Source organism: Vigna unguiculata, chromosome 4, assembly GCF_037176805.1.
Source record: "Vigna unguiculata cultivar grain cowpea cultivar isolate G323 ecotype 2 chromosome 4, ASM3717680v1, whole genome shotgun sequence".
Classification (NCBI taxonomy): domain Eukaryota; kingdom Viridiplantae; phylum Streptophyta; class Magnoliopsida; order Fabales; family Fabaceae; genus Vigna; species Vigna unguiculata.
The window spans coordinates 39,567,844-39,594,741 of record NC_140795.1 but is presented as its reverse complement, the minus strand read 5'-3'; the positions used below and the strand labels follow the sequence as shown (position 1 = coordinate 39,594,741).

The 26,898-nt window shown below is 28.2% G+C and overlaps 1 protein-coding gene, 1 long non-coding RNA gene and 1 pseudogene across 3 annotated transcripts; all 3 read right to left on the bottom strand.

Annotated features, from left to right (window-relative positions):
• Window positions 1-14,135: 14,135 nt before the first annotated feature.
• LOC146887151 (silicon efflux transporter LSI2-like) lies at window positions 14,136-18,994 on the bottom strand. 2 transcript variants are annotated; one of them, XM_085672823.1, is made up of 4 exons: window positions 18,904-18,994; window positions 17,105-18,382; window positions 16,595-16,784; window positions 14,136-14,620 (listed from the first exon to the last, which is right to left on the bottom strand). In XM_085672823.1, exons 2-4 carry the CDS (start codon window positions 18,275-18,277, stop codon window positions 14,340-14,342), a joined length of 1,644 nt encoding a protein of 547 aa, XP_085528949.1. In that variant the 5' UTR covers window positions 18,278-18,382; window positions 18,904-18,994; the 3' UTR covers window positions 14,136-14,339. The 2 variants fall into 2 exon arrangements, with proteins under 2 accessions (XP_085528949.1, XP_085528950.1); XM_085672824.1 differs by having other exon boundaries at window positions 14,136-14,602.
• Window positions 18,995-22,513: 3,519 nt separating this feature from the next.
• LOC146887149 (uncharacterized) lies at window positions 22,514-25,074 on the bottom strand. The gene is made up of 2 exons (XR_014994479.1): window positions 24,886-25,074; window positions 22,514-22,860 (listed from the first exon to the last, which is right to left on the bottom strand). It is a non-coding gene; the product is annotated as an uncharacterized LOC146887149 (long non-coding RNA).
• LOC146887150 (uncharacterized) lies at window positions 23,439-24,444 on the bottom strand (annotated as a pseudogene).
• Window positions 25,075-26,898: the final 1,824 nt, after the last annotated feature.

Here is a 26,898-nt window from a genome sequence, read left to right as displayed (position 1 = left end):
AGGGATTTAAATGACCTTTTAATTCAGCATGGTAAAACAATCAAGGATTTTGATTTGCCACCTTTATCTTATGATGCATTGGCAACTACTTCAGTACCAAGAATTATACAAGAAGAATTATCAATACAGATACCTAATGAAGATGTTGACAATGTACACAGATTGAATCATGACCAACTCATTGCCTTCAATACCATTTTAGATGTAATCAACCGTAATCAAAGTCAAGTCTTTTTTGTGGATGGACCAGGCGGAACCGGTAAAACATTTCTTTATCGTACTTTAATTGCACATTGTAGGAGCAACGGTCAAATTATTTTAGCTACAGCCTCCTCTGGTATAGCAGCAACATTATTACCGGGTGGTAGAACTGCACATTCTCGATTTAAAATACCTATCAATATCGAGGCCGGTTCATTTTGTTCTATAAGTAAACAATCAGATCTTGCAAAACTAATAAAAATAGCAAAGGCAATTATTTGGGATGAAGCACCCATGATTAACAGATATGTTTTGGAGGCACTAGATCGAATATTAAAGGACATTCTAGATTCTGATGCTCCATTTGGGGGGAAAGTGATCATATTAGGAGGTGATTTTCGTCAGGTACTGCCAGTTGTTCAAAAAGGTACAAAAGCACAAATGATTTCTGCCTGTATTATTAACTCTCATTTATGGAGTAACACAAAGATATTACATTTACAACAAAACATGAGATCATTACAAGATCACAATTTTGCTGAATATCTCATGCGCATTGGAGATGGTATTGAACCAACACAAGTTGATGACATGGTTAAAATACCCCAACAACTAGCAATATCATGGGAAGGAGAAACCTCAATACAACACCTCATACACTAAACTTTTTCTCAGTTACAATTTCATACATGGGATGCATCTTATATGGCTGAACGAGCCATACTAACTCCAAAAAATGAAGATGTAGAAAAACTTAATGACATAATTATCGATCTATTTCCAGGAGAAGATCGTAATTTGTTGTCATTTGATGAGGTTGAAGGAGACACATATCATTTATACCAACATGAGTACTTACACACTATTTGTCCAGGAGGTTTGCCACCACATAACTTAAAGGTTAAAAAAGGATCACCGTTAATGTTGTTGCGAAACATAGACCCTAAATCTAGGTTATGTAATGGGACAAGATTATTATGTCGTGGGTTCTATATGAACATGCTGGATGTTGAAATATTGACAGGTCACCATGCAGGAAAAAGAGCTTTCTTACCAAGAATTAAACATAAAACAACAGAGAGTGCAGGTCTTCCTTTTGTGCTTATTAGGAAACAATTCCCTGTGAGATTGAGTTTTGCAATTACTATAAATAAATCACAAGGACAAACTATACCTACCGTTGGAATTTACCTTCCACGACATGTTTTTAGCCATGGTCAATTATATGTTGCTTTATCAAGAGGTGTTTCTCAAACTTCCACAAAAATCCTTATTAAAGAAGGACACCTTGAAGGACAAGAAGGCATTTTTACCAAGAATGTTGTTTATAAGGAAATTTTGTTATCTCAAAACTAGGTATTGTTCGTTTTTTACTTCATTTATGTCATTAAAATGACTATATTTTCATATTCTACCTAATTATACTTATATTTACAACTACGAAAATAAAATTCATCATATTTATTTTATACCTTGCAGGTACGATAATAACTAAGGACAACTTACACCTCAATGAAGAATTACATGTAAGTCATTTCCACACATTTATACCACAAGAGGTGATATGCGATAAGTGTAGTTTTAAAAGTTTAGTTCCCAATCTTGCAATAGTTGACATTTTCTTCGTAGAATGCAAAATTTATGAACCAATGGAACACTTGGAAGGATGAATATTCACTTTCATTGGTTAAGCCAATAGACAACAAGGTAATCAAAATAATTCATTTCAACTATAATATGTCATGTTTACATATATCAATACAACTATATTGTGCATCGTGTTTACATATATTGTTCTTCAATTGTAGATTCATCATTTGAAAATTTATTCTATTGGTTGGGGATCCACTGTGATAACTGATAAAACACAACTTTCAAATCTAATCAAACGAGAATTACTTTCTCAAAAGACATGCAGGTATTATGCACATTTAAAATTATTTACTTTCTTCCATTATACTTTCTTCCATTATTCTTCTATAATACCACAAAAAATCTTTATTCTTTTTTATTTAACTTCTTTCCATTACCAGGAAACAACAAAAATCATTACCAATCCATACTCGCTACAACAACAATCTTTGTGTTTATCAAAATATATGCATCAATGAGGTTATTACTATTTCTTCAATATTTGTATACCATTACATATACATTTAATGACTCATAAGTAAATAACATTATTCAATGATATTTTTTAGTTCTTTAAAACTCAACAACTTATGGACCATGTCTTCTACAAAGAATTAAAAAGACTGCTTCAAAGGTAAATAAAGTTTTTTTTATTATCTATACATAATTCAATTGCTACATAATATTTCTGTTATTTGCATATATATTAACAATAATATTTACTTTTTTTACAATGCAGGGAAGCTGAAACACATCCTAGACATCAATCTTTATTTGGCCTCCCAATTAAAGAAATGTTTAAGGATGTCAATATATGATACTTTCATTTACTATTTTTTTCTGCATCATGTATGTATGAAATATATATTTCATTCTTTTAATGAATGTATATTTATAGACACCTACTAAAATAGTTTGTATATTTATAAACAACTACCATTGACTCCATCACATATAACTCATTAACTCCAAATCTTGATCAAATGTATTAAATATTAGTTGATATATAATTTTATGACTTAGTAATTTACTGTTTTCTTTTTTAACCAATCTACTTATACCCATCATAAATTGTAATCGATTATTCTTAATATTATACGTATAAATACATAAAAAAAAGCGAACACACAGGCGCGACAGCGCCTGTGTTTTCGCTAGTAACAATAATATAAATAGTTAACAATTATAATGATAATATTAGCAAAAGTAATACCAATTATACTAATAGTAATATAATACAAATAATATTAATAATACGCGCGAGTGATTGCTGTTTTTTTTTAATTTTTTTTTGTTTTTTATATTTCAAAAATAAATAATATTGTTATTATATTTAAATTGGCAATTTTTTTGGAATAATTATATTTATACGGTTTAATTATTTAGTGTATGAGATTAATAGCTATCGAGCTAAATCAAAATTTTCAACCGTAAGTTGTCTAAGATTAAGTAACTAAATATGACTACAAACAATTTGAATATAAAATAATTGAAATAAAGTAAATCAAATACCACAAAATATATGACTTACCATCACCCTCCAACAAACAACAAAATTAACACACGTCCAATTAAATATTAGCACAGGAGAAAAAAAGTAAAGAGAACCACACACCTAATCTTATTCGTAGCTGACATTGATTTTCATAACAATAATATTTAATAAAGATAATTTCTTTTTAAGTCTCTTTGTAAGAATAATATTTAAAGGAACATTATTTTATATATTTATCTATATTATTTTAAGAATAACCATATTATTTTTTGAGATATAAATCGTAAAATTACAATAACATAAATATAATTTAATAATATAAACGTAAATTTAAATTTAGTAACTAAATGTATCAATTTAAAATGATGATTATAATATCATCTTATGGTGGTGTATTTTTTAGATTATAAATATATATTATATTATAAGTTATTTAGGTATTTCGCAAGAGGTGATAAGAAAATAGTTTGTGTATTTTATAATTACTTGTTAAGTTGTTAAAAAATTAATCAAATGCTCGTGACATAACTGGTGTTAGAAAAATTAACAAATATATGAAATAAATACTAATTTTGGTTCTAAAAAGATTGAAATGGAAGAATGGTTTATGAATGTTAATTGATATAAACTAATCATGTGTTCTGCCACTAATATTGTAATCATTATTACAATAAAATAAGATCTTGTAGGATCTCAAAGAATCTTGCCATTAATTATCATTCCAAGGTTTTAGCATAAGTTATATCCTGCAAACATTGAAAAAGTCAATTATCAGCACCACAATATTCACATACAATGTAAAAAAATAGAACATTCATTTTGAGTGAATATTCTTGAATGCTAAAGATACGTACTTTCTTATTACAATTTAGTGTTAAAATGATATATACAAAGAGATACTTATATCTAATACATTACAATTCAAAGAAGGGTAATTAAAATATCTCAATTTTATGAGATACAGTGAACCAAAGCTAATTGCAAAACAACAAAACAGAATCAATGATAAGACTCTAGACTTTGTCTTGCAACTTCTCATTGTAGGTGATAGCATCTATAATAATTGTTCCTCTGTTCATCTAAAACAAAATTTAGAATCTTTAATGAGATTATATTCCAAGAATTTGAAAATCAAACAATGAAATTGAATATCGAATGAACTCTTAAACAAAGATGCAAGAGTCAAGAAAATAAGGACTTAGGTAGTTGCATTTGTGATGACAGGGAATCATACATCTATAGTTTACTCTAACACACTCCTCCTACAATTGAGTTCAAAAATAGAGCATGCAAGATCAACACCATCCATGCTAATAGCTTGAATAAAATAGTTTTTTATTCAACATCAAAACCAAAGCTCTCATATTATGTAATTTAGAAGAAAGTAATATTTGTTATGCCTGATTGGTCAGAAATATGTGTTTTAATAGGAAAAGATGGCTAGAATAAATACTAATGATCCTAATTACAAAATATAAATAAGGAAAAGATGCAAACGTACTAAAAAATATTTATGGTTGTTGAGTAGTTTATTTTTTTCCCGTACAAGATGGATAAAAATTCTCAACACATAAAATTCAGATATAGGGTACCCATACTAATTTTCCACACAATACTAATGTGTTCCTTTATGTAATCCCCTCGGAATGTGATCTTAATGTATTCAAATTCTTTTCCAAGCTTCACATATGCCCCAATACTTGTAGTACACCCAAGCAACTGTAATGACCAAAATTATGATGAACTCGTTAAAACCAAAAGATAAAGTTTAAACAACACACCCCGATTGAATTAAAATAAAATCATGTCAAAATAAAATATAAAAAATGAGTATGAAGTACACTAAAACAAAACACAGTAAAAAAAAGTCAAAATTTCCTAATTTTTTAATTTCAAACAAATATTGTCTTTCTTCTACAAATTTACCTCATCTGGACAATTCCAACATTGACCACCTTTTGGATCTTGTTCATCATCATAGGATTCTTCGTATGTTCCTATGCAGCCTTGGGATTTTTCTTGAAATCAACCAACACCTGCATATATAGTACAAATCTAACTTTGTTAAGCATGTCTGATTCTTCAATCCACAACCATAGTCATCAAAGAAGCAACTAAACACACAACACTGAGATTAAAAACGAAAAATAGTAAATATGTCTTCTAAAATCAAAAGGTTTAACCTTTTATTCAACCCACAATGATAGGTTTACGAAACAGAAAAAAAAAAGTAGAAAAAAAAGTAGAAGAAGACCATGAAGAAGAAAGAAAACTCAAGCTATTGACTTTCAACAACTACTAAAATGTACTAATCCACGATACACCATCTTCAACACAAAAACCCTCGAAAAAATTAAACCTTTATTGAAGAAAAAGAAGGAGCACAATAAGAAACAAAAGAAAAATAAATAACACCATAAAAAAAACCTAGTAATATAGTTCATGAAATTGATATATACCTCTTGAGCAGCATCTCCAAGCTTGTTTTTGTTGTCTACCTTACCTACTTCTACATAATTTTTCCATGGATATCTAAGCATTTAATATTGTACCATGATGTGGCTCCCATACAGAAAAACCCATATTCAATGAGAAATACGTATTAATGAGTCTAGGATTATCAATATTTTGTTGTGTAAATGAAACAGAACAAAAATAAATGATAATAATGAATCCTTTCTGCTTGTAGATTCAACAATTGGTCTTGTAACCTTTGAAAACCACATCCTTTATTCAATAGTTGTAGTTCCTGCTGTCATTAAATTTAGTTAATTTCCTTAAAACTTGAAGATGTAGATAAACATAAGTGACACATTTATATTTTGTACCTTCGTGCAGGAAAAAACAATTTGTTCATGGAGGGATCTCCTATTCTTACCCGCTTGCCTGTTTAAAGTTCTTTCAATCAAACATATAATTTGATGGAATTGTATGAAGTACTCAATATCTTTCAAAGAAAAACATGCATGGGTGTTTATACTTTTCGGACATTATGAAACTTCCCAAAGTAAAATTGATCAAAATCAGGAGCAATTTCTTATAGGATGAATATTATTTTATCACATTGTTAACTTTGTCAAGTAAGCATGAACACCTACATATTCATAGTAGTGAAAAGATGAATCACATCTCATCTTTAAGTTTCTTATGAATTTGATAAATAACTGTAGTAAAAAATAGTCTTGATTATTATCATTCTCAGAATCACCTGTAATCATAAATGCTCCTTCTGTAGTAGTGAGATTAGTATCCATGAGCTCAATGCTAAAGTAATTGAGTGTCTTCATCACCTTGTTGAACCTTCCCCTCTATTTGTGCCACAAAGACTTGTTATTTCAGAAAGTAAGAGTGTTAAAATTAGTAATAAATAATTTTTGGGATCTTTTTAGAGTATATCTATCATTGCATTCATACATATTAAGAATATCTATGAATTTAGAGTGATTTCAATTTAAAACCATGAAAGAAAAATATGGAGAAGGCAAACTTATAGTAAACCTTCAGCAACTCCAAACACACATATCAAGGATTATGCTCCATAAGATTTCATAAGGATAAAGAAAGGAAAAACATTAGATACACATTCACGTGTAAAGGCTTTTTTGGATTACAAAAACATATTCAAGATACAAAACAAATAGAAACATCGAGATAGAAAACAAAACCTTAACAACAAAAGCCAAAGCAAACCTTAACAGCAAAAGCTAAAGCAAACCTTAATAACAATCTTCTCATGAAAGAAAATAAAACCTTAATAACAAAAGCAACAAAGCAATCCAACCATCAATATAATAAACAAATACACAAAAATAAAAATAAAAACGCAAACCCATTTGATAGATCCACGGAAATACGGTAATAGGAGATGGAAACAAAATAATCATAGGAAATGGAAATAAAACAATTAGTTGATTAAGGAGAACAAAACTTTAACAGAAAAAAGTCAAAGGAAAAATATATAAATCTGGGGTTTCAAAAATATGAGCAGGAGAGAAAGGAGGGACCGTTTGCGAGTTCATTCCACAAAAGCATCACAAAATATAGAATTTCAGTTGTGGCTAGAAGCTTCCTCGACAATTTTTTCATTTTGAAAAGAAAGCTAAATCACGTCCTCTACAGTGTTAGCGCCATTACAAATGCTCTGCTTAGCAAAAGTCCAATTGATTTGCAAAGGGCCTTAGATCCTTATCCATGAGCCTTATTTTCTTCGACGTCAAAGCACTTCAATCTAAAAAAAATCAAACCTTTCATAAAGAACAATCAACACAAAGTAAAAAAAAAAAAAACAGAACACAAAGTAAAGAAAAAATAACAAAGTATGAAGAAAAAGAAAGTAGAAGGATCCACAAAGAAGAAGAAAAAGAAGAAAAAAGGAAGAAGAACAACAACAACTAACCTTGATGAACCAAACGTTCTGTTATGCATGAAAAACAATAAACAGGAAGTTGAAGAAGAAGAAAGAAAAAGGATCGCGAAGAAAGAAGACGGAAGAAGAAAAAGAAAAACAAAAGAAAAATATGCACAACTTCTGTAAACCTTCAACAACAACAATCACAAAAAAAAGACCAACAAAAACAATAAAAAAACTTAGGCTGGTATGAAGAAGAAGAAAGAATAAACATTAAAAAGAAAATCCACGACCAAAAAAAAATTAAGAAATAGAAGAAAAAATTACCTACACCAACCAAAACTTCTGTCAACCTTCAACAACAACAATTAGCAAAAAAAAAACAGACAAAAAAAAATGAAAACACTTACGTTGGTATGAAGAAGAAGAAAAAAGAAGCAATGAAGTTGAAGAAGAAGAAGAAGAAAGAAAACAAAATAAGGAAAAGAAGAAAATAACGGAAGAAGAAAAAAAATCAAACACCTCGATCAACTGCAATGGCTTGAAGAAGAAGGCTCCGCCTACAGCAAACGTCAATCACCATTTAATGTTGTCAAAAAAAAAAATCAAAAGACTAAATTACCCTCAATTTGAGACAGGTGTCAATGAGTTACGATGTCTATCTCAGTAAATTACCTACACTAAGAATTTCTTAGATATATAGTAGACTAAACATTGCATGGTACATGTCTCACTCATGCTCTCCTATGATTCTTTCATTTTAGAAATATGCTTGCCATTGCAACGTTGAGGACAGAGTTTGGTGATGGTAAGTTGAAGAAGTGGGAACATTAGTGGAAGACATCGGGGATACGAGTGCTTGTTCTTCAGTAAAAGTGAAAATAGTTTAAGTAAATGTGTGAAATGTTATTTGTTTATTTTAATTATGCTTTTGGATCATTTATAACAATACATATTTCGACCAAAACTCAATGATTTATTTTATTTTTTTATTCATCTAATATTTTTTACGGTAGATATTACTTATAATTATATTTTTTATTTATTTTAGAAAATTAAATCAATAATGTTTCTTTTTTGTAGTTTTTAGAACACGAATCAAATTAATAAAATCCAGAAACTGACACATGGCACCCCCAATGGTGTTACTGTACCACTAACGAAAAGGACTTTATTGTAACAAATTTGCCAAAACAGGGACCAAATTGAGATAAGAAAAAAATAGAGGGACCAGATTGAGATTTTACTACGAAAATGGGGACCAAAGACATAATTAAACCTATTTTTAATATATAAAAGCTATAACATATTTCTACTGAAACTTTTCATTTCCATTAACCTTTTATTTAGTTAATTTTAATTTCAAAATAAATTATGAAATATATAATAAATGTTTTATTTTTGGTTAATCCATGCATAAACAATACGATGATTGTTATTGTTCATAACCGTTGAATAAAATGATTAATAGGATGTCACATTGTTTAATTTAGTGAAAAACTTCATGGTGTCTCCCTAGCTACCCCACTTATGATAAAGAGTTGTACAATTTGGTGTGAACCCTTCAAACTTGGAAATACTATTTAGTGTCCAAGGAGTCAGAGATAGTTATGTAAAGGGACAAGAGGGGGCCATGACCCCCAAACTTTTTTTAAAATTATATATATATATATATATATATATATATTAAAATTTATAATTTTTTTTTAATTTTTTAAATTGTATATTATGTTTCTTTCTTTTATAAAGTACAATATTTAATGTAAATAAATAATAAAACATAAAATCAAATACAATAAAGAATAAAAATAATTATTAAGATAGTTTTTTATTTTCTTTTGATTTTCTCACGAATTGTATTCATCTCTTATTCTCACCCATTTTCTTTTTGTTCCTAAAGAAAAGATGGAAGCTAGACACAAACTAATTATTTTTGCTCATATTTCTTATTTGTTCTCTTCCATTCTTGAAAAAAGAAGATAAATGTCTCTTATCTCACTTGATACTTAAATATTAGTTTGATAGTTAACATTATAATATAGAAGAAAAAATAATGTACTATATTTTTCCATAATCAACTTTTTATTTGACTTGATTATGATATATTTTTCTTTTAGTAATTACATCTCAATTTTTTATTAGATTATGATAAATTTTTTTTATTCTTAAACTTGAAAAAGAAAACAAGTATGTTGATAAATAGATGATTAGTTTATAATTTCAACTGCAATATTTCATTGTTGATGCTCCTAACCATCCATATCTGAAGAATTTATCAACTATTATTAGATTATGTCAATCTTTTGCAAGAACAGAAAAATCAAAGACATTTTACTTGATTGATCGTCTAATTCATCTTATTTTATCTCTTCATGTATCATTTCCTACAATAAAGATTATCAAATAATATTGCAGAGTAAATGAAAAAATGAATTTCTTGCCAGCAGTATGGTTATTTACATTGAAAAGGGAATAACTGAAAAATTTAGTTCTTATTCAATTATTGATGAGTCTAAACTTTTTGAGTATATTATTTTGGCTCTCCAAAATTATTGACCAATATCTGTCACTGCAAGGAGTTTGTTATTCATAGTGACCTTGAATCGCTCAAGTATTTAAAGGGTTCCACGGTGGCGGTGGGTGCCAAATGTGAATTAAAACAAAAATTTTCAGGTACTTCTTTTATATGTGTAAGAAATCCATCTTCCATCTTATTTTGTAATCTCATTTTAATAATTTGAATTATATAGAATGGTCTCTTTTTTTTGTTGAAATAGTAGAAATAAAAAGAATTAAAATAAGACGGATTAATAATTTGAATTATATAGAATGATATCTTTTTTTTGTTGAAATAGTAGAAATAAAAAGAATTAAAATAAGACGAATTAAGTTATTATTCAAGTAAAATATACTTGACTTCCCAATTTTTGTCAAATATTGACATAGTTCATGATTGATAAATTCTTCAAATCTTGATGGTTAAATGCATCAACAAAGTTGAAATTTCAAACTAATATTTTTTTTTCAAAGATCTAAAAGATAAAATTTGTTCATATGTTAAAAGAAAAATTGTGTGCTACAATTGAATTGATTTTGAATTTTGTGATATAAATCTAAAACTTCTAAAAGTAAAATGTATTTTTTGATAGATTACGTCATCGTATTAAAATTAATTTAAATTTTTAGATTTAATAAATTGGCATAAACTTTACAATACAATGTTACTTTCCATTTTTTTAAACTATAATTATTTAAAACAAAATTTACCCAAAAGTTTATCAACTACATTGTCTTAAGTGTATTTGGTTTGCAGGAAAAAAAACTGCTTTATCATATTACTATTATTTACAAAATCTACTCCACTAAATAAAAAATATATATTTATATTTAAATTCTTCTACATTGAAAAAATTTACTAAAACAAGTGAAGAAAAAGTCAAGGTTCAAGACTAGGGATGGCAACGGGACGGGTTTCGCTATCCCATACCCATCCCCGCAGAAAAAATTCATCCCCATACCCATACCCAAACCCAACGGGTATTAAACTTTTGTCCCATCCCCATTCCCATCGGGTAACGGGTATAATCTCGTACCCATACCCGTACCCGTGTTCTAACAACTTCAATATTAATTTTTATAAGAGAAAAAAATTACGGTAAAGAAAACATAATATTATCAAATATTCAATATTAGGAGGATGATTGTTTCTTCCATATCAAATACTTTGAAATAAATTATAATTGTCTACATTTTATATTAGAATATCAAATAAAATTTCATGAGAACCAAAACATTTATTAAATTTGCAAACTACAACATTAATGAAACTTAGTTGATAAAATTAAAAAATATTTCAAAAAAATATAAAAGGAAAACAAATATTCAAATTAAAATATATTTTAAATGTTTGTTTACTTCAATTTTTTAAATTCTAATGAATCTCTTTTTTATCTATAACAGTATATAAAGGAGATTCTTCTTTTTGTGTCCACATTTCAAAATACCAAGTTTACCCTTTAAATATAATAATTTATTAAATTTTTAAAAATTGACCATTACTTTTATAAGTTTTTTATAAAATCGACTATCTCTGCTTCTTCTCTTCTTCTTTATTTATCAATGGTTATTTTTTCATCTGTTCTGATATACTTCACTTTATTTTTAATAAATATAATTTTAGTTTATATATAAACTTAATAACATTACAATATTATCATCTACTAATATTATAATTTTAGTTTATATATTAACTTAATAACATTTTAGTTTAAAAAATGCATACACATATTCTACATGATGAAAATAACCAATAAATAAAAATATTAAAAAACTAACCAATGTGTGTTTTAGAAATAATTTGAGAGACTATCGAAAGAAATCGCACAAAGAAAATCAAATGTATAATTAAGGTATGATAAGATGAAAAATACCTTAGAGAACTAAGGAATTTTTTCAAATATCAACATATATACTCAATAGTTAAAAAATAACGAAAATTATTTTAATGAAACAAAAGAGTTCTTCAAATTAAACAAAAATTAATAATAGTAAGTAAAGAATTTTTTTATATTACCTTAAATTGAGAGTATAAACATTCTTATGTGAAAGGAAAATATATAATAAATAAAAATATTAAAAAATAATAGAAATATTCAAATGTAAAGCATAAAAAAAATTTAATTAACATACATCATTTTAGCATAATTACATAAAGGTTATGATAAGATAAAAAATATATTGGAGATGTGAATGAGTTTCATGACAAACCAAATAATTAAAAGAAATAAAAAAAAAAAAAATATATATATATATATATATATATATATATAGAGAGAGAGAGAGAGAGAGAGAGTTACTTAATTAATTATGAATATTTTAATAATTTAAAAGGAGACAGATATGGCGGGGACGGGTATTATGGTGGGGATATATACATCCCCATACCCAATTGAAAAAGTCGGGGATTCCCCATACCCATACCCATACCCATACCCAGTCAATGCGAGGATTCCCCGTCAAAATGAAAACGGGTTCGGACAATACCCACTAGGACGGATTTATTTGCCATCTCTATTCAAGACAAACATTCCTCCGTGCACACAAGGGGCTTCTGGTAAGAAAGTTTATGGGCCAACTCTTCCTGCATCTCCATATATTTCTTCCTGCACCCCTATAGATGTGATAAAATGATCACTTACCTTTAATGAAAAAAATAATAAAAACCTAGATTATTTTCCGATTTAGAATTGAAAATACACTGTGCAACTTGGAAAACTTTCAGATTACACGATCTAGAAGAGATAAAAAATAATTAGTTATAATAACCCATTTAAAAACTAATTTATAAACTAAATTTAGTGTCAAATAGTCTTTATCATAAATAAAAAATTATAACTCATTTATTAGATCGAAAAATACATTATAGATAGTGCACTCTTTCTCCTTGCACAATATCACCTATGTTGTTACCTTGGGCCACCACCGTTATGCCATTGTCTCCATCATCGTCGTCACGTCCTTTTCCAAATCTAATATAGTCATTTTTTTCAATTAATTATTATTTAAGAATAATTATATTATATTAAATCTTTGATAATATATATATATATATATTATAATTTTTTCATCATATATTTTATAATTTATATTTTTCTCAATACTAGGAAATGGAAAAAAATAATATTATTAAATAAATCTTTTAAATTTACGTACTTAATTTGTATCATATTTCATAAAAATTGAAATTAATTTTGTAATGGTTAGTCAAATGAGTTTTACCTTGATTAAAACAATAACTCAAAAACTTATCATTTTGAGTAAAATTAATCCATTTAAATATTAAAGGTCAAAATTTCAACTACAATAAGCAAATCCTTATTTATTATAAATTTTAACATTTCACACTAACTATTATAATTATATTTACTTGTTATAAGCAAATAAAATGATAAATATTATAAAATGATAAATATTATAATTGAATAAATAAAATGTTGTATAATTATAAGTAAATATATATAAATAAATAGTGTCTAATTAAAGATAAATTTAAATAAATAGAAAAGATGTTAGATAGCTCGATTAATACAAATATATAAATAAAATATGAATAAATTATATATATATATATATATTAAATAATTTTAGTTGTTCATTCTTTTCCTATGATAGCTTTTAAAATTGCTTAAATGCTTACCATTATAAAATGAAAAGTTATGATAATTCATTTGCGATCCATTTTCTTTTTGGAGTTTCATAGTTTATTAGGCTCTCAAAATTCTTATATCAAAATAAGATTATGTTAGTCATCGGTACTAAACTCTTATATCATTGAATATATAAGATCCCAAATAAGACCAACATTTATGATCAATTTAACAAACTTCTAATAGAATGATAGAAGACTCACAAAAGCATGTGTTTTATGAGTCACAATTAACATTTCCTTGTATAAAGAAACATGTCTCAAATTAGTCTTTTGTTTCATAGTTGAAACATAAACCAACTTTTGGAATAATCATTGATTATATTTGTATGTAACATAAATGATAAGAAGACAAAAAACTGATTATTGTTACATATATTTTTTCAGAAATCATAAACCACACTGCAATAAGCTTATTCTACTATAAGTATTTGTGTTGAATGAAATTATTAGTATAATCATCTTATGAGTGTCAAACCAATAGCAGTGATTACGAGAGTTGAAGGAAGACCAAATTTGAGATGGTTCCAGAAAGTTAAAGTGTATGCAATGTTAGGAGTACGACGAGCTTGTTCACACACTATTAAGTTTGCTGCTGATCCTAGAAGTGACAAGTTTCCTGCAACTGTACTTGCCCAAGCCAGTATCAACCATGCTTTCTTTTCACTTTCTTGCGAGATTGCAGCAGCTGAGGCTGCAACCGGTCCTCCGAGTAATAGAACTACAAAAAATATAACATCTTCATCCGGTGTTTCATGTCTCGTCAAAAAATAACATCCATAAACATTAAGTTTTAAGATTCGATGTTGAAAATGATATCTAATCTATTATATAAACAACTTATTTTAGAAATGGTCAATTTGAATCTTTTATGATAAAACAAATTCTGAAAGATTTAACTATTTTTTTAAGCTTTTGAAATTTTCAAAAGTTATTCTAATTTCCATATAAACTCCATGTACTATATCTCATTTATGTACTTATTGTTACAATGACATTATATGCTATGAATGTCTTGAAAAGTGAAAACTATAGGAGAAGTACAAGCTTAACACATTTATTCATGGTATGAAACTCTTCCAAGCTCTAAATTAAAAGTTTAAAGACTATTCAAAACTACAATATTATAGAAAACATGTATTTGAAGGTTCCTTTTACAAAAGACAATAACTTAAATTTTGAGGATTATTTCCATTGTTTATTTCTTATAAAATATATAAACCTTATTTATAAATTATTATATTGAAAACTGAAAATGACTTTTATTTATAATATTTCGGTTCATTGTCCGTGTTACGTTGAATTATTAACTAGTGTTTACACCCCTTTTCCAACTCTTTTCATTAGTGAAACATGTCAATAATGAACCTAAATAATAAAGTGGAACTCAAATTTTAAAATTTAATTAATGAAAAACTATTATACGAAAATAGAAGATACAATACCCAACAAATATGATAGAAAATATATAAGATTAAAATATCTACAGAAAACTTCATAAACAAGATTAACCCAATGTTTAATTTTTTTAAAGTAATTTTCTTTAAAAAAAAATGTAAGTTAAAAGCCAATCACTTAAAAGAAAAGTCTTTTATACCCATGAAAAAGAAGAATTTACTCCGCGATTTAATTTAATTCATTAATATTAATATTATGATTTAATATAACTTAATTATAAGTATTAAAATCACAAAAACAGAACTATTTTTATAACATCGTTGATAAAGAAAACAGAGTTGTCATATTATTTAATAAAGTTATAAAAGAGGATGAGAACTATATACGGTCATAAATTAAAATGCACTTCATCACAAAATAAGGACATTGTATATTTAGTTTATTAACGAATAAATGCATTTACAATTATTTTTATATTTACTCATGGTAAAAAATATATCTTAATATATTAGGGAATTGGTAAATAAATAAATTAATAATACAGTTATATTCTGTTTAAATAAATTTATCATGTTCATAATATTAATAAATTGGAAAGATAAGTTGTTAATTAACATAAAATCTTTTTTTTTCCACATATGAAAATTCAAAGATAACTTTTTGGTCTCGATGTGGACCATCATTGTTGCAAAATTCTAAGCAACCCTTCCCAACTTTGACGGAATAATTTGATATTTGTGAAAATAAAAAGTTAACAAATTAACTTTAGAATTACATTTTATGATATTAAACAAAATTTATTGTAATATATATGTTCTAAAAGAAAACAAAGAATAATCACAAGGATAAATTTGTGACATTTGGCACTTTCTTTAGCAATGTAAAATTATTTAAACCCAAACTAACTGAAATTAAACTATTAGGATATATATATATATATATATATATATATATATATATATATATATATATATATATATATATATATATATATATATATATATATATATATATATATATATATATATATATATATATATATATATATATATATATATATATATATATATATATATATATATAATCATTCACAAGTTTTTATTTGGATACTGATAAAACTTTTTTTTAAAAGAGCATTTTAAATACCAATGAGTGAACATGGACAAAGAAAACATTACAAATCAAGTTTCTTTTCCATGACAATGCATTCAACATTAAAAACAATCATGTGACGTGAAGAACAAAAAAGTTAGAAGAAAAAATAATTGAAAAAAGTAAAAAAGTAAATGGAATATTTGAGTAACATGACACGTACCAGTTGGAACATTAGAAGCCACATTTGATAAGATAAGTATAACCAGAGCAAGTATTGCTATTCCACTAGCACGATCAACTCGAGAATAAGGTTCCATAACCTCCCAAAGAGCACCTGGAATTCCAGTTTTATTGAAACCATCTACTGTTATGAACATTCCACAAAAGAATATCAACAGTGAATAAGAAACCTGTTCCAACAAAAACCATTATCCAAAGTTAAATTTGCACCAAAATAACAATTTTTACTTGCTGATTTTGTTTCAAGAGAAAAATAAAAATTAGGGTTAATTATTGTTTTTGTCCCTATACTATAACACGATTTTGATTTTCGTCCCTATCTAAAATACTTTAATTAGGCTAAATCCCTGTACTTAAGATATAGACGTAGTCCTTTCCACCCAATAATATTAATTGTTTTTTTTACGTGACAAACGACAACTCAATTCGGATCAGTAATCGTGTTATAGTTTAAAAACCGAAAACATAACCCATGAAAGATAAATCTGACCTTTTCTAAGGATGGTCCAGCATCTTGGAAATCAAGAACAACCAAAGCTAGAGCAGCTGAAATAGCACTCCATGACATATTCAAACCAAGAAGCATTGCAACCAACATTCCCAATGTGATTATGTAAACACACGACTTCCATAGTATATATCTCCATCTTACACTCAAATTCTCCTTCACTTCTAAAGTGTTCAAGACAGTTTCCACAACTGGTTTAACCCCTTTCGCATCAATTTTTGAAGGACTAGTAGTTTCCTCACGTGTCTCATAACTCATACCATTTGTCTCCTCCTTTGATGCATTTGAGTTTCTCGTGGAATCCAACGTGTTACTGAGAACCTTGTCGATTTCACCATCACCCACTACCGATCGGTTTCTTAGAGTCTGAACGTGAGGGGAACTCGGAAGATTAAAATTTTCCATGCGTGTATTCCACTGTTCAGAGTTGAGTGAGCTAAAATGAGACATTGTGGCTGGGGAAAAGTGATGAGAATTAACCTCTTCCTCTGCTGCATGACTTGCTAGTGGATCCTCTTCATCCTTTTGAATAGACAACACCCTCCAATACATGACCATGAGAATCAAAGCATTCATTACAACCCCTACAAGCATAGCTGGAAGAACACCAATCAGAAATTGCCCAAATGAAATTTTACCCTCAACTGCTATGACAAGGTTTTGAGGGTTCCCAATTGGAGTTGCTGCAGAGCCAATGTTAGAACTTGTGGCAAGTGCAAGCAACAAAGGGTGTGGTGGGAGGTTGTGTTGCTTTGCGATTTTCAATATGAATTCTGTGAGAACAACACAAGCAGTGTCGTTGGTGAAAAGAGCACTTGAAACAGCAGAAATCACACAAATTCTGAAGAGTAAGTCCTTTGCTCCTCTGCTTTTCCAAGAAAGCAATTTTCCTATGTATTTGAACATGTCAGCTCTTTCTAGGTAAACACTAACTACCATTGTGCCGAAAAGAAGACCTAGAATTGGAAGATCGATTGCTTCATATGCTTGATCTGGACTAATAACTTGGAATATGACCATCAACATTGCACCTAACAATGACCCTGCAGTTCTTCCAATAGGAAGGAATGGCACAGCAGGAAAAACTGCTAGCATCCAGAAGATTGCAAAGGCAACGGATCCAAGCACTAGTTTTGGAATAGATGCCAATGCCATTGTTGTAACTCTTGAAGAACCTAGTTTTGATCAAAGACTCAAATTGTCACCTCTAACCGTTATTCCAACTTCATAATAGAATGAAGTTTTGTAGAATGAATTTTCCTGAACATAAAAAGTCATTTGATTTGTTAACAAAAATGCATGAAAACCAGAAAATTCAAGTGAGATTTCCTCCATAAAAGTCTAATCTACTACTCTATAACTTTAACTTTTACAAAGCATTAGAAATTTAAGTGAGTTTTGAATTGATTTTCTAACGCGGAATCACTACGTATTTAGTTTTTAAAATCAATTAAAGAATAAAAAAATCACGTTAAATGATGTTACTTTTGCATTGGAGAATTGATTCTAATCAATTCTCCGACGTTGAATCAAACATATTCTAAATCTCATATTGAATAAAAATGAGAAAATTTAACCATAATCATAAGATTTTAGGTTGAAAATAGTGTTAGTCTCTTATATAAGTTTAACTTAATAAAAGTAGAATATATGTGAGTGAAAAATGGGAACATTCATAAGCATGAATTGATTGTAATTTTAATCGAATCATGTCAAGTGTATCATGGAAACCATTACCAAAGATAAGAAAAAACGACACTACACATATTCAATTCACTTACCTTGGAAAGCCACAATCTATCACGCCCTCTGATTTAACGTATACGACCTTTCACCAATTTGCTGTCTTTGAATAGGAATTCATGCCATCTGCATGAAAAGCTGTGAACTTTAACAAACTAAAGTTTTTTTTTTTTCAAATTGAAATTGAAAAATAAAAAAATATCTTATTCAACTCATAAGTGTTCTCAGGACAACTCGTAATCACATGGAAGAAAGTGACCCTTTCTCAACATTATATAAACACGGACAAACATTTATGTAACCATAAAGAATAAAAAATTTAGTTATAACTTCATTAACTCAAATGTATAGGCAATGTAAAAACTATGGGTCTTCTAAAAAATAAAATTGATACCCGAAAATTGATAGATATTGAATGCAGTACCAACTTTGTAATAAAAAAATACATACTCTGACGTATTTATATTGGCATAACGTCACTCTACATTTACTGTTTATTCATTAAATTTTAAGATCAAGTTATTGCTTGATAATAAAGAATTTATATTAACACATTACTTAATCTAAAGATAACTTGTAAATTAAATACAGTATTAATTATAAATTTAATTAATCAATATAATTTATTATATAAAGTAATATTATTAGAATTCGAATTCGGACCATTTGATTAAGGGACAAAATCTTAAAACATTTCACTAACATTTAACATTGTATAATTATCTTGAATTACTAGATATATTAAAATATTTAAAATTAAGTTAAACAAATTTTAAAAACTACATCTAGCTTTGTAAATTAGATTTTATTTTATGATGGTTTTCAGTTTTAAATTTATAAAAAATGAATTTTAATTTAAAGGTTGTTTATCACATGTCAAAAATATTTTGAATGTATATTTGTATACTAGGTATATGGATAGACTAACCTACATAATAATAATTTTGATATTATACTAACAAGATAGGGAGAATTTGACAAAATACAATAATAGAAGTAGTATATTATGACATTTGATTTTTAACGATGATGGAGATAAAAGAGGAAGTCATGGTAAAAAATAGTAAAAGTGTTTTAAAACTAAAAATCAAATTCATAATTTTTTTGTGAATGTAAAAAAGTATTTTAAATGAGTTAAAAATTATTTCAGATTCGTTATTACCAGATTTATTTTTGTTTTTAAAAAATAATTCACCACCATTTTGGAATGCATCTTATATATTTTAAGAAAGCTTTATAATATGACAATGCAATATGGGAGAACGCACAAATCGTTTAAATTTAGTGATGATAACTATATTTGAACTATGGGACGAAATGAGACGAAAATCAAAGCATCGTTATTTCTACGTAGCTTTCAAAATGACGTGGAAATTACAACCAGATGAAAGGTGCAATTTCGAGATCTTACAATTTATGAACGACATTTTTCAACTTTTGTTCGAAAGAATTATATTCTCCACTTCAACAAAATTTGTTTTTAGAAACTAAATTATTGCTATCTCAAATAATAAAATTACTCAGTGGCTCAAATAAAGAGTAATTTAAAATCTAATCTTAATAAATATAATTAAAACTTTGGTAATTAATGCTGCTAAACAATTCAGATTTTGATCTAAAAACAAATTTATTTATCATTATATAAATTTAATTATTTATCATTATACAAATTTAATCTAGTGACCAACTATATCAAAATTAATTTTGTTACTATATTATATAAGAATTAGTTCCGTAATCATGTTAATCAATGATCATACTTTGTAAGAACTAATTCATCTACCATAACATAAAAATTATACATATATATATATATATATATATATATATATATATATATATATATATATATATATATATATAACTAATTCCCTAAACCATATCCCATAGAAACTCATGACCACATAAATAAGGTCTAGGAGTTTATCACACTATATTGATCAGAATAGTAAATATTTATTATTCAAAATTTTCTACTTTCTTATATGTTTATTTGATGTTTGAAATCTTTATCTCAATTTCTAAATAAAACATAATTTTTTAATTATATTTATTTATTATTAATTATAATTATAATTTAATTTTAAACATTTTAAAGAAATATTTGGGTTAACACATGCCTTGGGTGTGGATAACAAATAAATTTTCAAAGGCAAGCTTTTCATGCTCCCTTATACAGAACAAAACTGCATCAAAAGTACACAAAAATAAGATTAGAAAATGTCAAACAAGATAATTTGACTTACTCGAAAAGAAAAGGGAAATAAGGAAAACACAAGAAAACAGAACATGGGAGGCACAAGAAACCAACAACATCTTATGACATAAGGTGTTGTCAAAAGTGACAGGGGTTTCCTCTGCCTCTTACTTATTCTTGGATCTGGTTAAGGTAACTGAGATAAACATAATAGAAACATTAGTGTAGCTGGATAAAAGACAATGAATTTTTTCATGAAGTCAGAAAGAATGTAATGTATTTTAAGTGAGCCTTGTGCTAGAGGACTTGAGGCTGTTATAGTCAAAGTAACATAAATAGGAAGAAGAAAGCCTCACATCTGACGCAGAAGGAGGAGTAAGGGAAAATGTAGCAACTAAAAATGGTTCTAAGAACTAAACAAGATCGTATATGAAGGAGTTCGTATTCTAGGAGATGGTTTTAGGAGTAACAAGCGTTCAGGGTGCAGAATTCAATTCTGATCTGAGAAGGTAGAAATAGTGGGTTATTCTTGGCAAGTTTTGACCCAATGGTTCAGGATGGGATAAAGAATTTATAAGCCGTACAGAGATTTCAATATTCTTAAAGAGACCTATGTTAAATAGAAGCTCTATGGTCTAGAATGTAAATGGCCCTCTAAGTGGTCTGTATTCAGGCACAATCGTTAAGTGGAACCTATAGGCTATGGTAAACAGTGTGAGTGGTTAAGAGATAGCTATGTTTTTTATCTGTTAAATACAAGCACTACAACTCTCTCTTTTTTGTTATCCCTTAAGTTCTCAAGCATGCCCTTTGACTGGCTGCTGGTGAAACTATGCAAAACAATATTCAGACTCGAGTCTAGAAAATGCTTTGTTGATGCTTGCAGATCAGACATGGCTTGGAAATGATACAGAAAAGCTTCTGCCTAGTGGTGGTATCAGAAGTTTTCAGTGGAGGCACTCTAAGATAGAGACAAGAACAACAGGATTGATAAAAGTTTGGGCGAGACTAGTTAACCAGAAAACTACCATACTAAGAGTCAGGACCAGTTCCAATACTCTGCATGGAATTGCAGGAAGCAGTCAGGCAGTGTGCCAAAACAAATAGTTTCAAGGGGTTTAAACACATCTCTGTACTAATAGGTATGTTGGATGGTTAATAATTATTTATACTTTTAATTATATATATATATATATATATATATATATATATATATATATATATATATATATTAACCTTCTTTTACTCATTTTTTTCACAGATTTGGTTGTTTTGTATATGGATTTGAGCACCCCTAGTATTCTTTATATATATAGTTTTGTTGTCAGTAAAAAAGAAAAGATCAAGCAACATTATATAAATTCTACTGCCACATTCTCATGCCTCGCATCTCTCATACAGGATTATGCAGAAAAACCAAAAGTGCAATAACAATAATAAAATTAGAAAAGTTGTTTGAGTTATATAAAACAATATTAAAGTATGTGACATTATTCAACCACTGAATAAGCTCACAAGAGTAGTTATTATTACATTGTATTTTTTTTAATAGACTACCAAGGACAATAGAGCACAATACTGCAAGTCCATATAATAAAATACCAATCACATAATTTTTCCAAGTCCATAAAACATGCACATAATACTTCAAACTCAAGTAACTGTCGTAACCACCACAGTAGAAAATAGACCAAGGAAAGCAACCTTACTTCCCTATTATGATTCCTCTCAAAACACCTCCAATATTTGCTTCAAAACCTTACTTCTTTGCATGATGAAGGGTGTGTTGCAGGATATGCTACACAAAGAAGATAGTAAAATTAATATAATTGCTGCAGGGCTATAGTTTGTATTTTAGACAGTAGATACATGGAAACACAATAGGATGACTTACAATAATTTTACACTGATCAAGGAGTCATCCTCCAGGAAAAGTAAAAGAAGCCAGAAAGCAAACATAATTTTAATAAAAGAAAGGAGGAATTATAATTGAAATGTTTGCTAATATTGAAAAGACTACCGTGTATATGCTTTTAAAATCAAATTTGGTTTGAACACAACTTTGTATAAGTTTATTTTTTTATTTTTTAATAACTACATTATTAGTATTAATAATTTTTAATTTAGGATTTTCACAACAATTATAGAACACAATAGGCTGGCATTGTGTTTTCATGTGCCTAAAGTTTATACGTACTTCTCTACTAGTTAAACCTGCATCAGTGCATTGCATTGCACTAGGTCTGCTAAGGATCTTTGCTATTCAAGGGTACAATGATAATGGGGTGGAACCTATATAGCCTAATTTCTATACAAGTGGTAACAGATATTGTGTAGTTCAACGGCAACATCATCTCCGCTGCATGCATCCTTCAAAATCGGAAAGGGAAACACTATGCCCTGTTCAAATCAATGAAATTTTCTGAATTTAAAGCACACTTGCCAATAACTAATATTTGCCTCACATGGATACAAGTATGGACAAGTATAAGTTCCTGGGCATTCCTTCTCATGGAAAGTTGCTTAAGGAATTCATAAATAGTGATCATACGTGTCGAAAACATTGACATTGAAGCCCGCCTAGGTCCCAAACCTCTATAACATGCCATCCAAGCACCCTCCCTAAACCAAATTCATCATTGTCTGCACAACAGTAGGTCCATGGCGGCCATTCTCATCTCCATCCAACACTTGCATCCTTGTCTTCATGGTGTCCGGTGGCATAGTATTCAAAGCAGACATGCACTAGCCACTGCTGCACTTACTCCCTGAACTGCCATCATTGTCTTAGAATCTGGCCTCAATTCACTCTCATCACCACCTTTTTCGCCTCAATTCACAGCATTGGAAAATGCATATGTCAAAAAGGTCATATCCCAGAAACTCCTATACAACTACTACCACCATAATACTTGATCATTTTGTGGACGGCATCAATCCCACAGACATTTCGAGGTGATGAAATAACTTAAACACATCTTGAACCATCAAGCGCTGACTCACAACATCAACTGGGGTCCAAGCAAGTTGAGCTGCCAAGAATGCACTTAACTTAGCAGCAGCATTGGCAATAGTGGCAGCGGTAGGTTCAGCCACCCCAGTTGGCAATAGTGGCTATAGTGCCAACCTATTGCACAATCAGAGAACCTAGAAAACTAATTTGGGTTTTGTTTATAATTTTAGGAGTCTGAAGATGGTTAAGAGATACTTAAGTCATTCGTTGATATTCTATTTAAATTCAATTTCTCTTAAAGGATCTTTTTAAGAAGCCGTGGATTTGTATTGTATTAAGATAATTTCATTAGCTACTTTCAGACAAATATATAACCCACTCATTACTCATTAAATCACCCCAACGCAAAATTACGGTAGAAATACTCATTACTCATTTTCAAGAATCACTTCAACTCGATGAGCCTAACATTCTTATATTTCTTCATTCATCTATTTTCTCAACTTCCCTACCAACTCAAGAAAGGTATCAGAAATGGATACTACTACGTCTAGACAAACTATGTTTCGGGCAAAATATCGAAACAAGCATATTCCAAAAAACCAAATCAGAATATATGTGTGTGTATGTTTGTGTAAACGCCAAGCCAATGACGAAACCCGAAATGCAAAGCACAATCACTGTTCACAATCAAAATAATCAAATTGATTAAAACTGTAATATATGCTACTCACCGTAAAGATTAAAATCAAGAAATAGGAAGAGAAGTGGAAAATAAATTTTAACAAATATCTCAGTACAATTTCAAATCTGAGACATATATGAGAGGAAAAAGGGAAGTAAACGATGGATATAAAGTGAGGAGAGAACCTGAGGGAGGACAGAACGACACCGTTAGGAGAGATTGCTCGGCAGAAATGACGGTGACTGGCCAGCGACTTAGCCGGAAAACGGTGCTAGAAGAGAAAAAAGAGAACGGAAAAATGAGCTGAACGATGAACCGTGGCTTCGCCGGAAAACAAGAAGAGAGAAAGAGAGGAAGAGAATGGCCTCTAAATATTAGAAGAAGTAGTGGTTATATACAAAGAGGAAAATAATTTTTTGACAAAAATTTGATTTTAAAAGTTGACAAATTATTAAATAGAGTAATTTTTTATTTTTTAATGGAAGTTAAGATAATAAAATAATTAAATTTTTAAGATTTTTTTATCAAAAATAGTTATTTGTTTAAGTTTGTTAAAAAAAACTTTGTTAACGTATATAGACATGTCAAAGAGCCAACTCGGCTCACACAGGTTGGCTCACCACGAGCCGGGTTCAAAATGAGTGAACCCAACCCGGCTCACTTTCTGGTGAGCCAGAAATTTTGTAATCCGGCTCAACCCACCACGGGTTGGTGGGTTAAGTGGGTTGGCTTACCAACCCACTTAAAAAAATTATTTATTTATTTTTTTAGTATTCAAAAATTTTTAAGTAACCCATGAGATGACAATCATAGTAAAATCAAGAACCAATGTTTTGATCATGCTCACTACTAATATATGAAGAATTATTTCCAAGAAAGTATCCATTAGTCTAAGAAAGCATGACTAATATTACAAATTTTCTGTCATGTTATTCAACAAAATATAAATAAAAAAAACTATACATTTTCTTAATGCTAATTTAGAAAAAAATGTTTATAAGATGTTTACTTGAGTAATTTACTATAAAGATTATAGTTAAAGATTAAAGTATCAACATATATATAACTTACAATCAAATTAATTAAACATTCAAACTATTCAAATATAATTAAGTAACATTCTAGCATTTAAAAATACGAAATTGTGAACAAATATAATAGGAGTATTAAAAAAAATTAAAAAAAATTAAAAAAAATTAAAAAAAATTAAAAAAAATTAAAAAAAATTAAAAAAAATTAAAAAAAAAATTGTAAAAAAATGTTGGTGGGTTAAGTGGGCCACCCACCTTCAACCCGGCTCGAACCCGTTTAACCCGTGGGTTAAGTGAGCCGGGTTGAATTCAACCCACTTTTAAAAAAGTTGAATTTTTCTCAACCCAACCCGGCTCGAACCCGTAGTGAGCCGGGTTAACTCACGGGTTGAAACCCATTTTGACATCTCTAAACGTATATAAAGAAGACATGTGTACTTCAATTTATCAATGGATCATGCAAAGTTATTAATCTATTACATATTAAGAAAAGAAGATACTATCAAAACTACTACAATACCCATTTTCTTTTATTGACACGTGTCATAAAAATTAGTTTTTTCGTCATTTAAAAACTTTGAGACAAAAGGATTCGGATTCAAATCCTACAAAAGTCAATTTGTTTATATTTTTTCATTTATTTATGATTTCAACTATAATATTAATTATAAATAATATTATTATTGGTAGTATTTTTATAAGTATTAGTATTTCTAATTATTAATAATATTATTATTATAAATATTATTTATAGTGATAGTAGTAAAATTATAACAAATATTAGTATTATAATAATAATAATAATTGTTATTATTATTATTATTATTATATGTTACTATTACATATTATTACTATTAGTATTTACTATTAGTATTATTAACATTATCAGTAGTTAAGTTATTACTCTTATTAGTAATATATAATAATATTACTATTATATATTTTTATTAGTAATTATATCTCAATCTTTATTAGATTATGATAAATTATTATTTTGTCTTAAACTTAAAAAAAAAATAGGTATATTGATAAATATATTATTAGTTTAAAATTTCACTCCAAAATTTCATTGTTGATGTTCATACCCATTCAAATTTAAAGGATTTGTCGACCAATATTGAATTATGTCAATTTTTGACAAAAACAAACAAATTAAAAATATTTTAC

Excerpts from the sequence above, each read along its gene's own strand:
- LOC146887151 (XM_085672823.1), bottom strand. The coding sequence starts at position 18,277 with ATGGCATTGGCATCTATTCCAAAACTAGTGCTTGGATCCGTTGCCTTT. Across the intron at positions 16,785-17,104 it reads CTGGACCATCCTTAGAAAAG|GTTTCTTATTCACTGTTGAT; the intron begins GTCAGATTTATC and ends TTGTTGGAACAG. Across the intron at positions 14,621-16,594 it reads GGCTTCTAATGTTCCAACTG|ATGTTATATTTTTTGTAGTT; the intron begins GTACGTGTCATG and ends CACCGGATGAAG.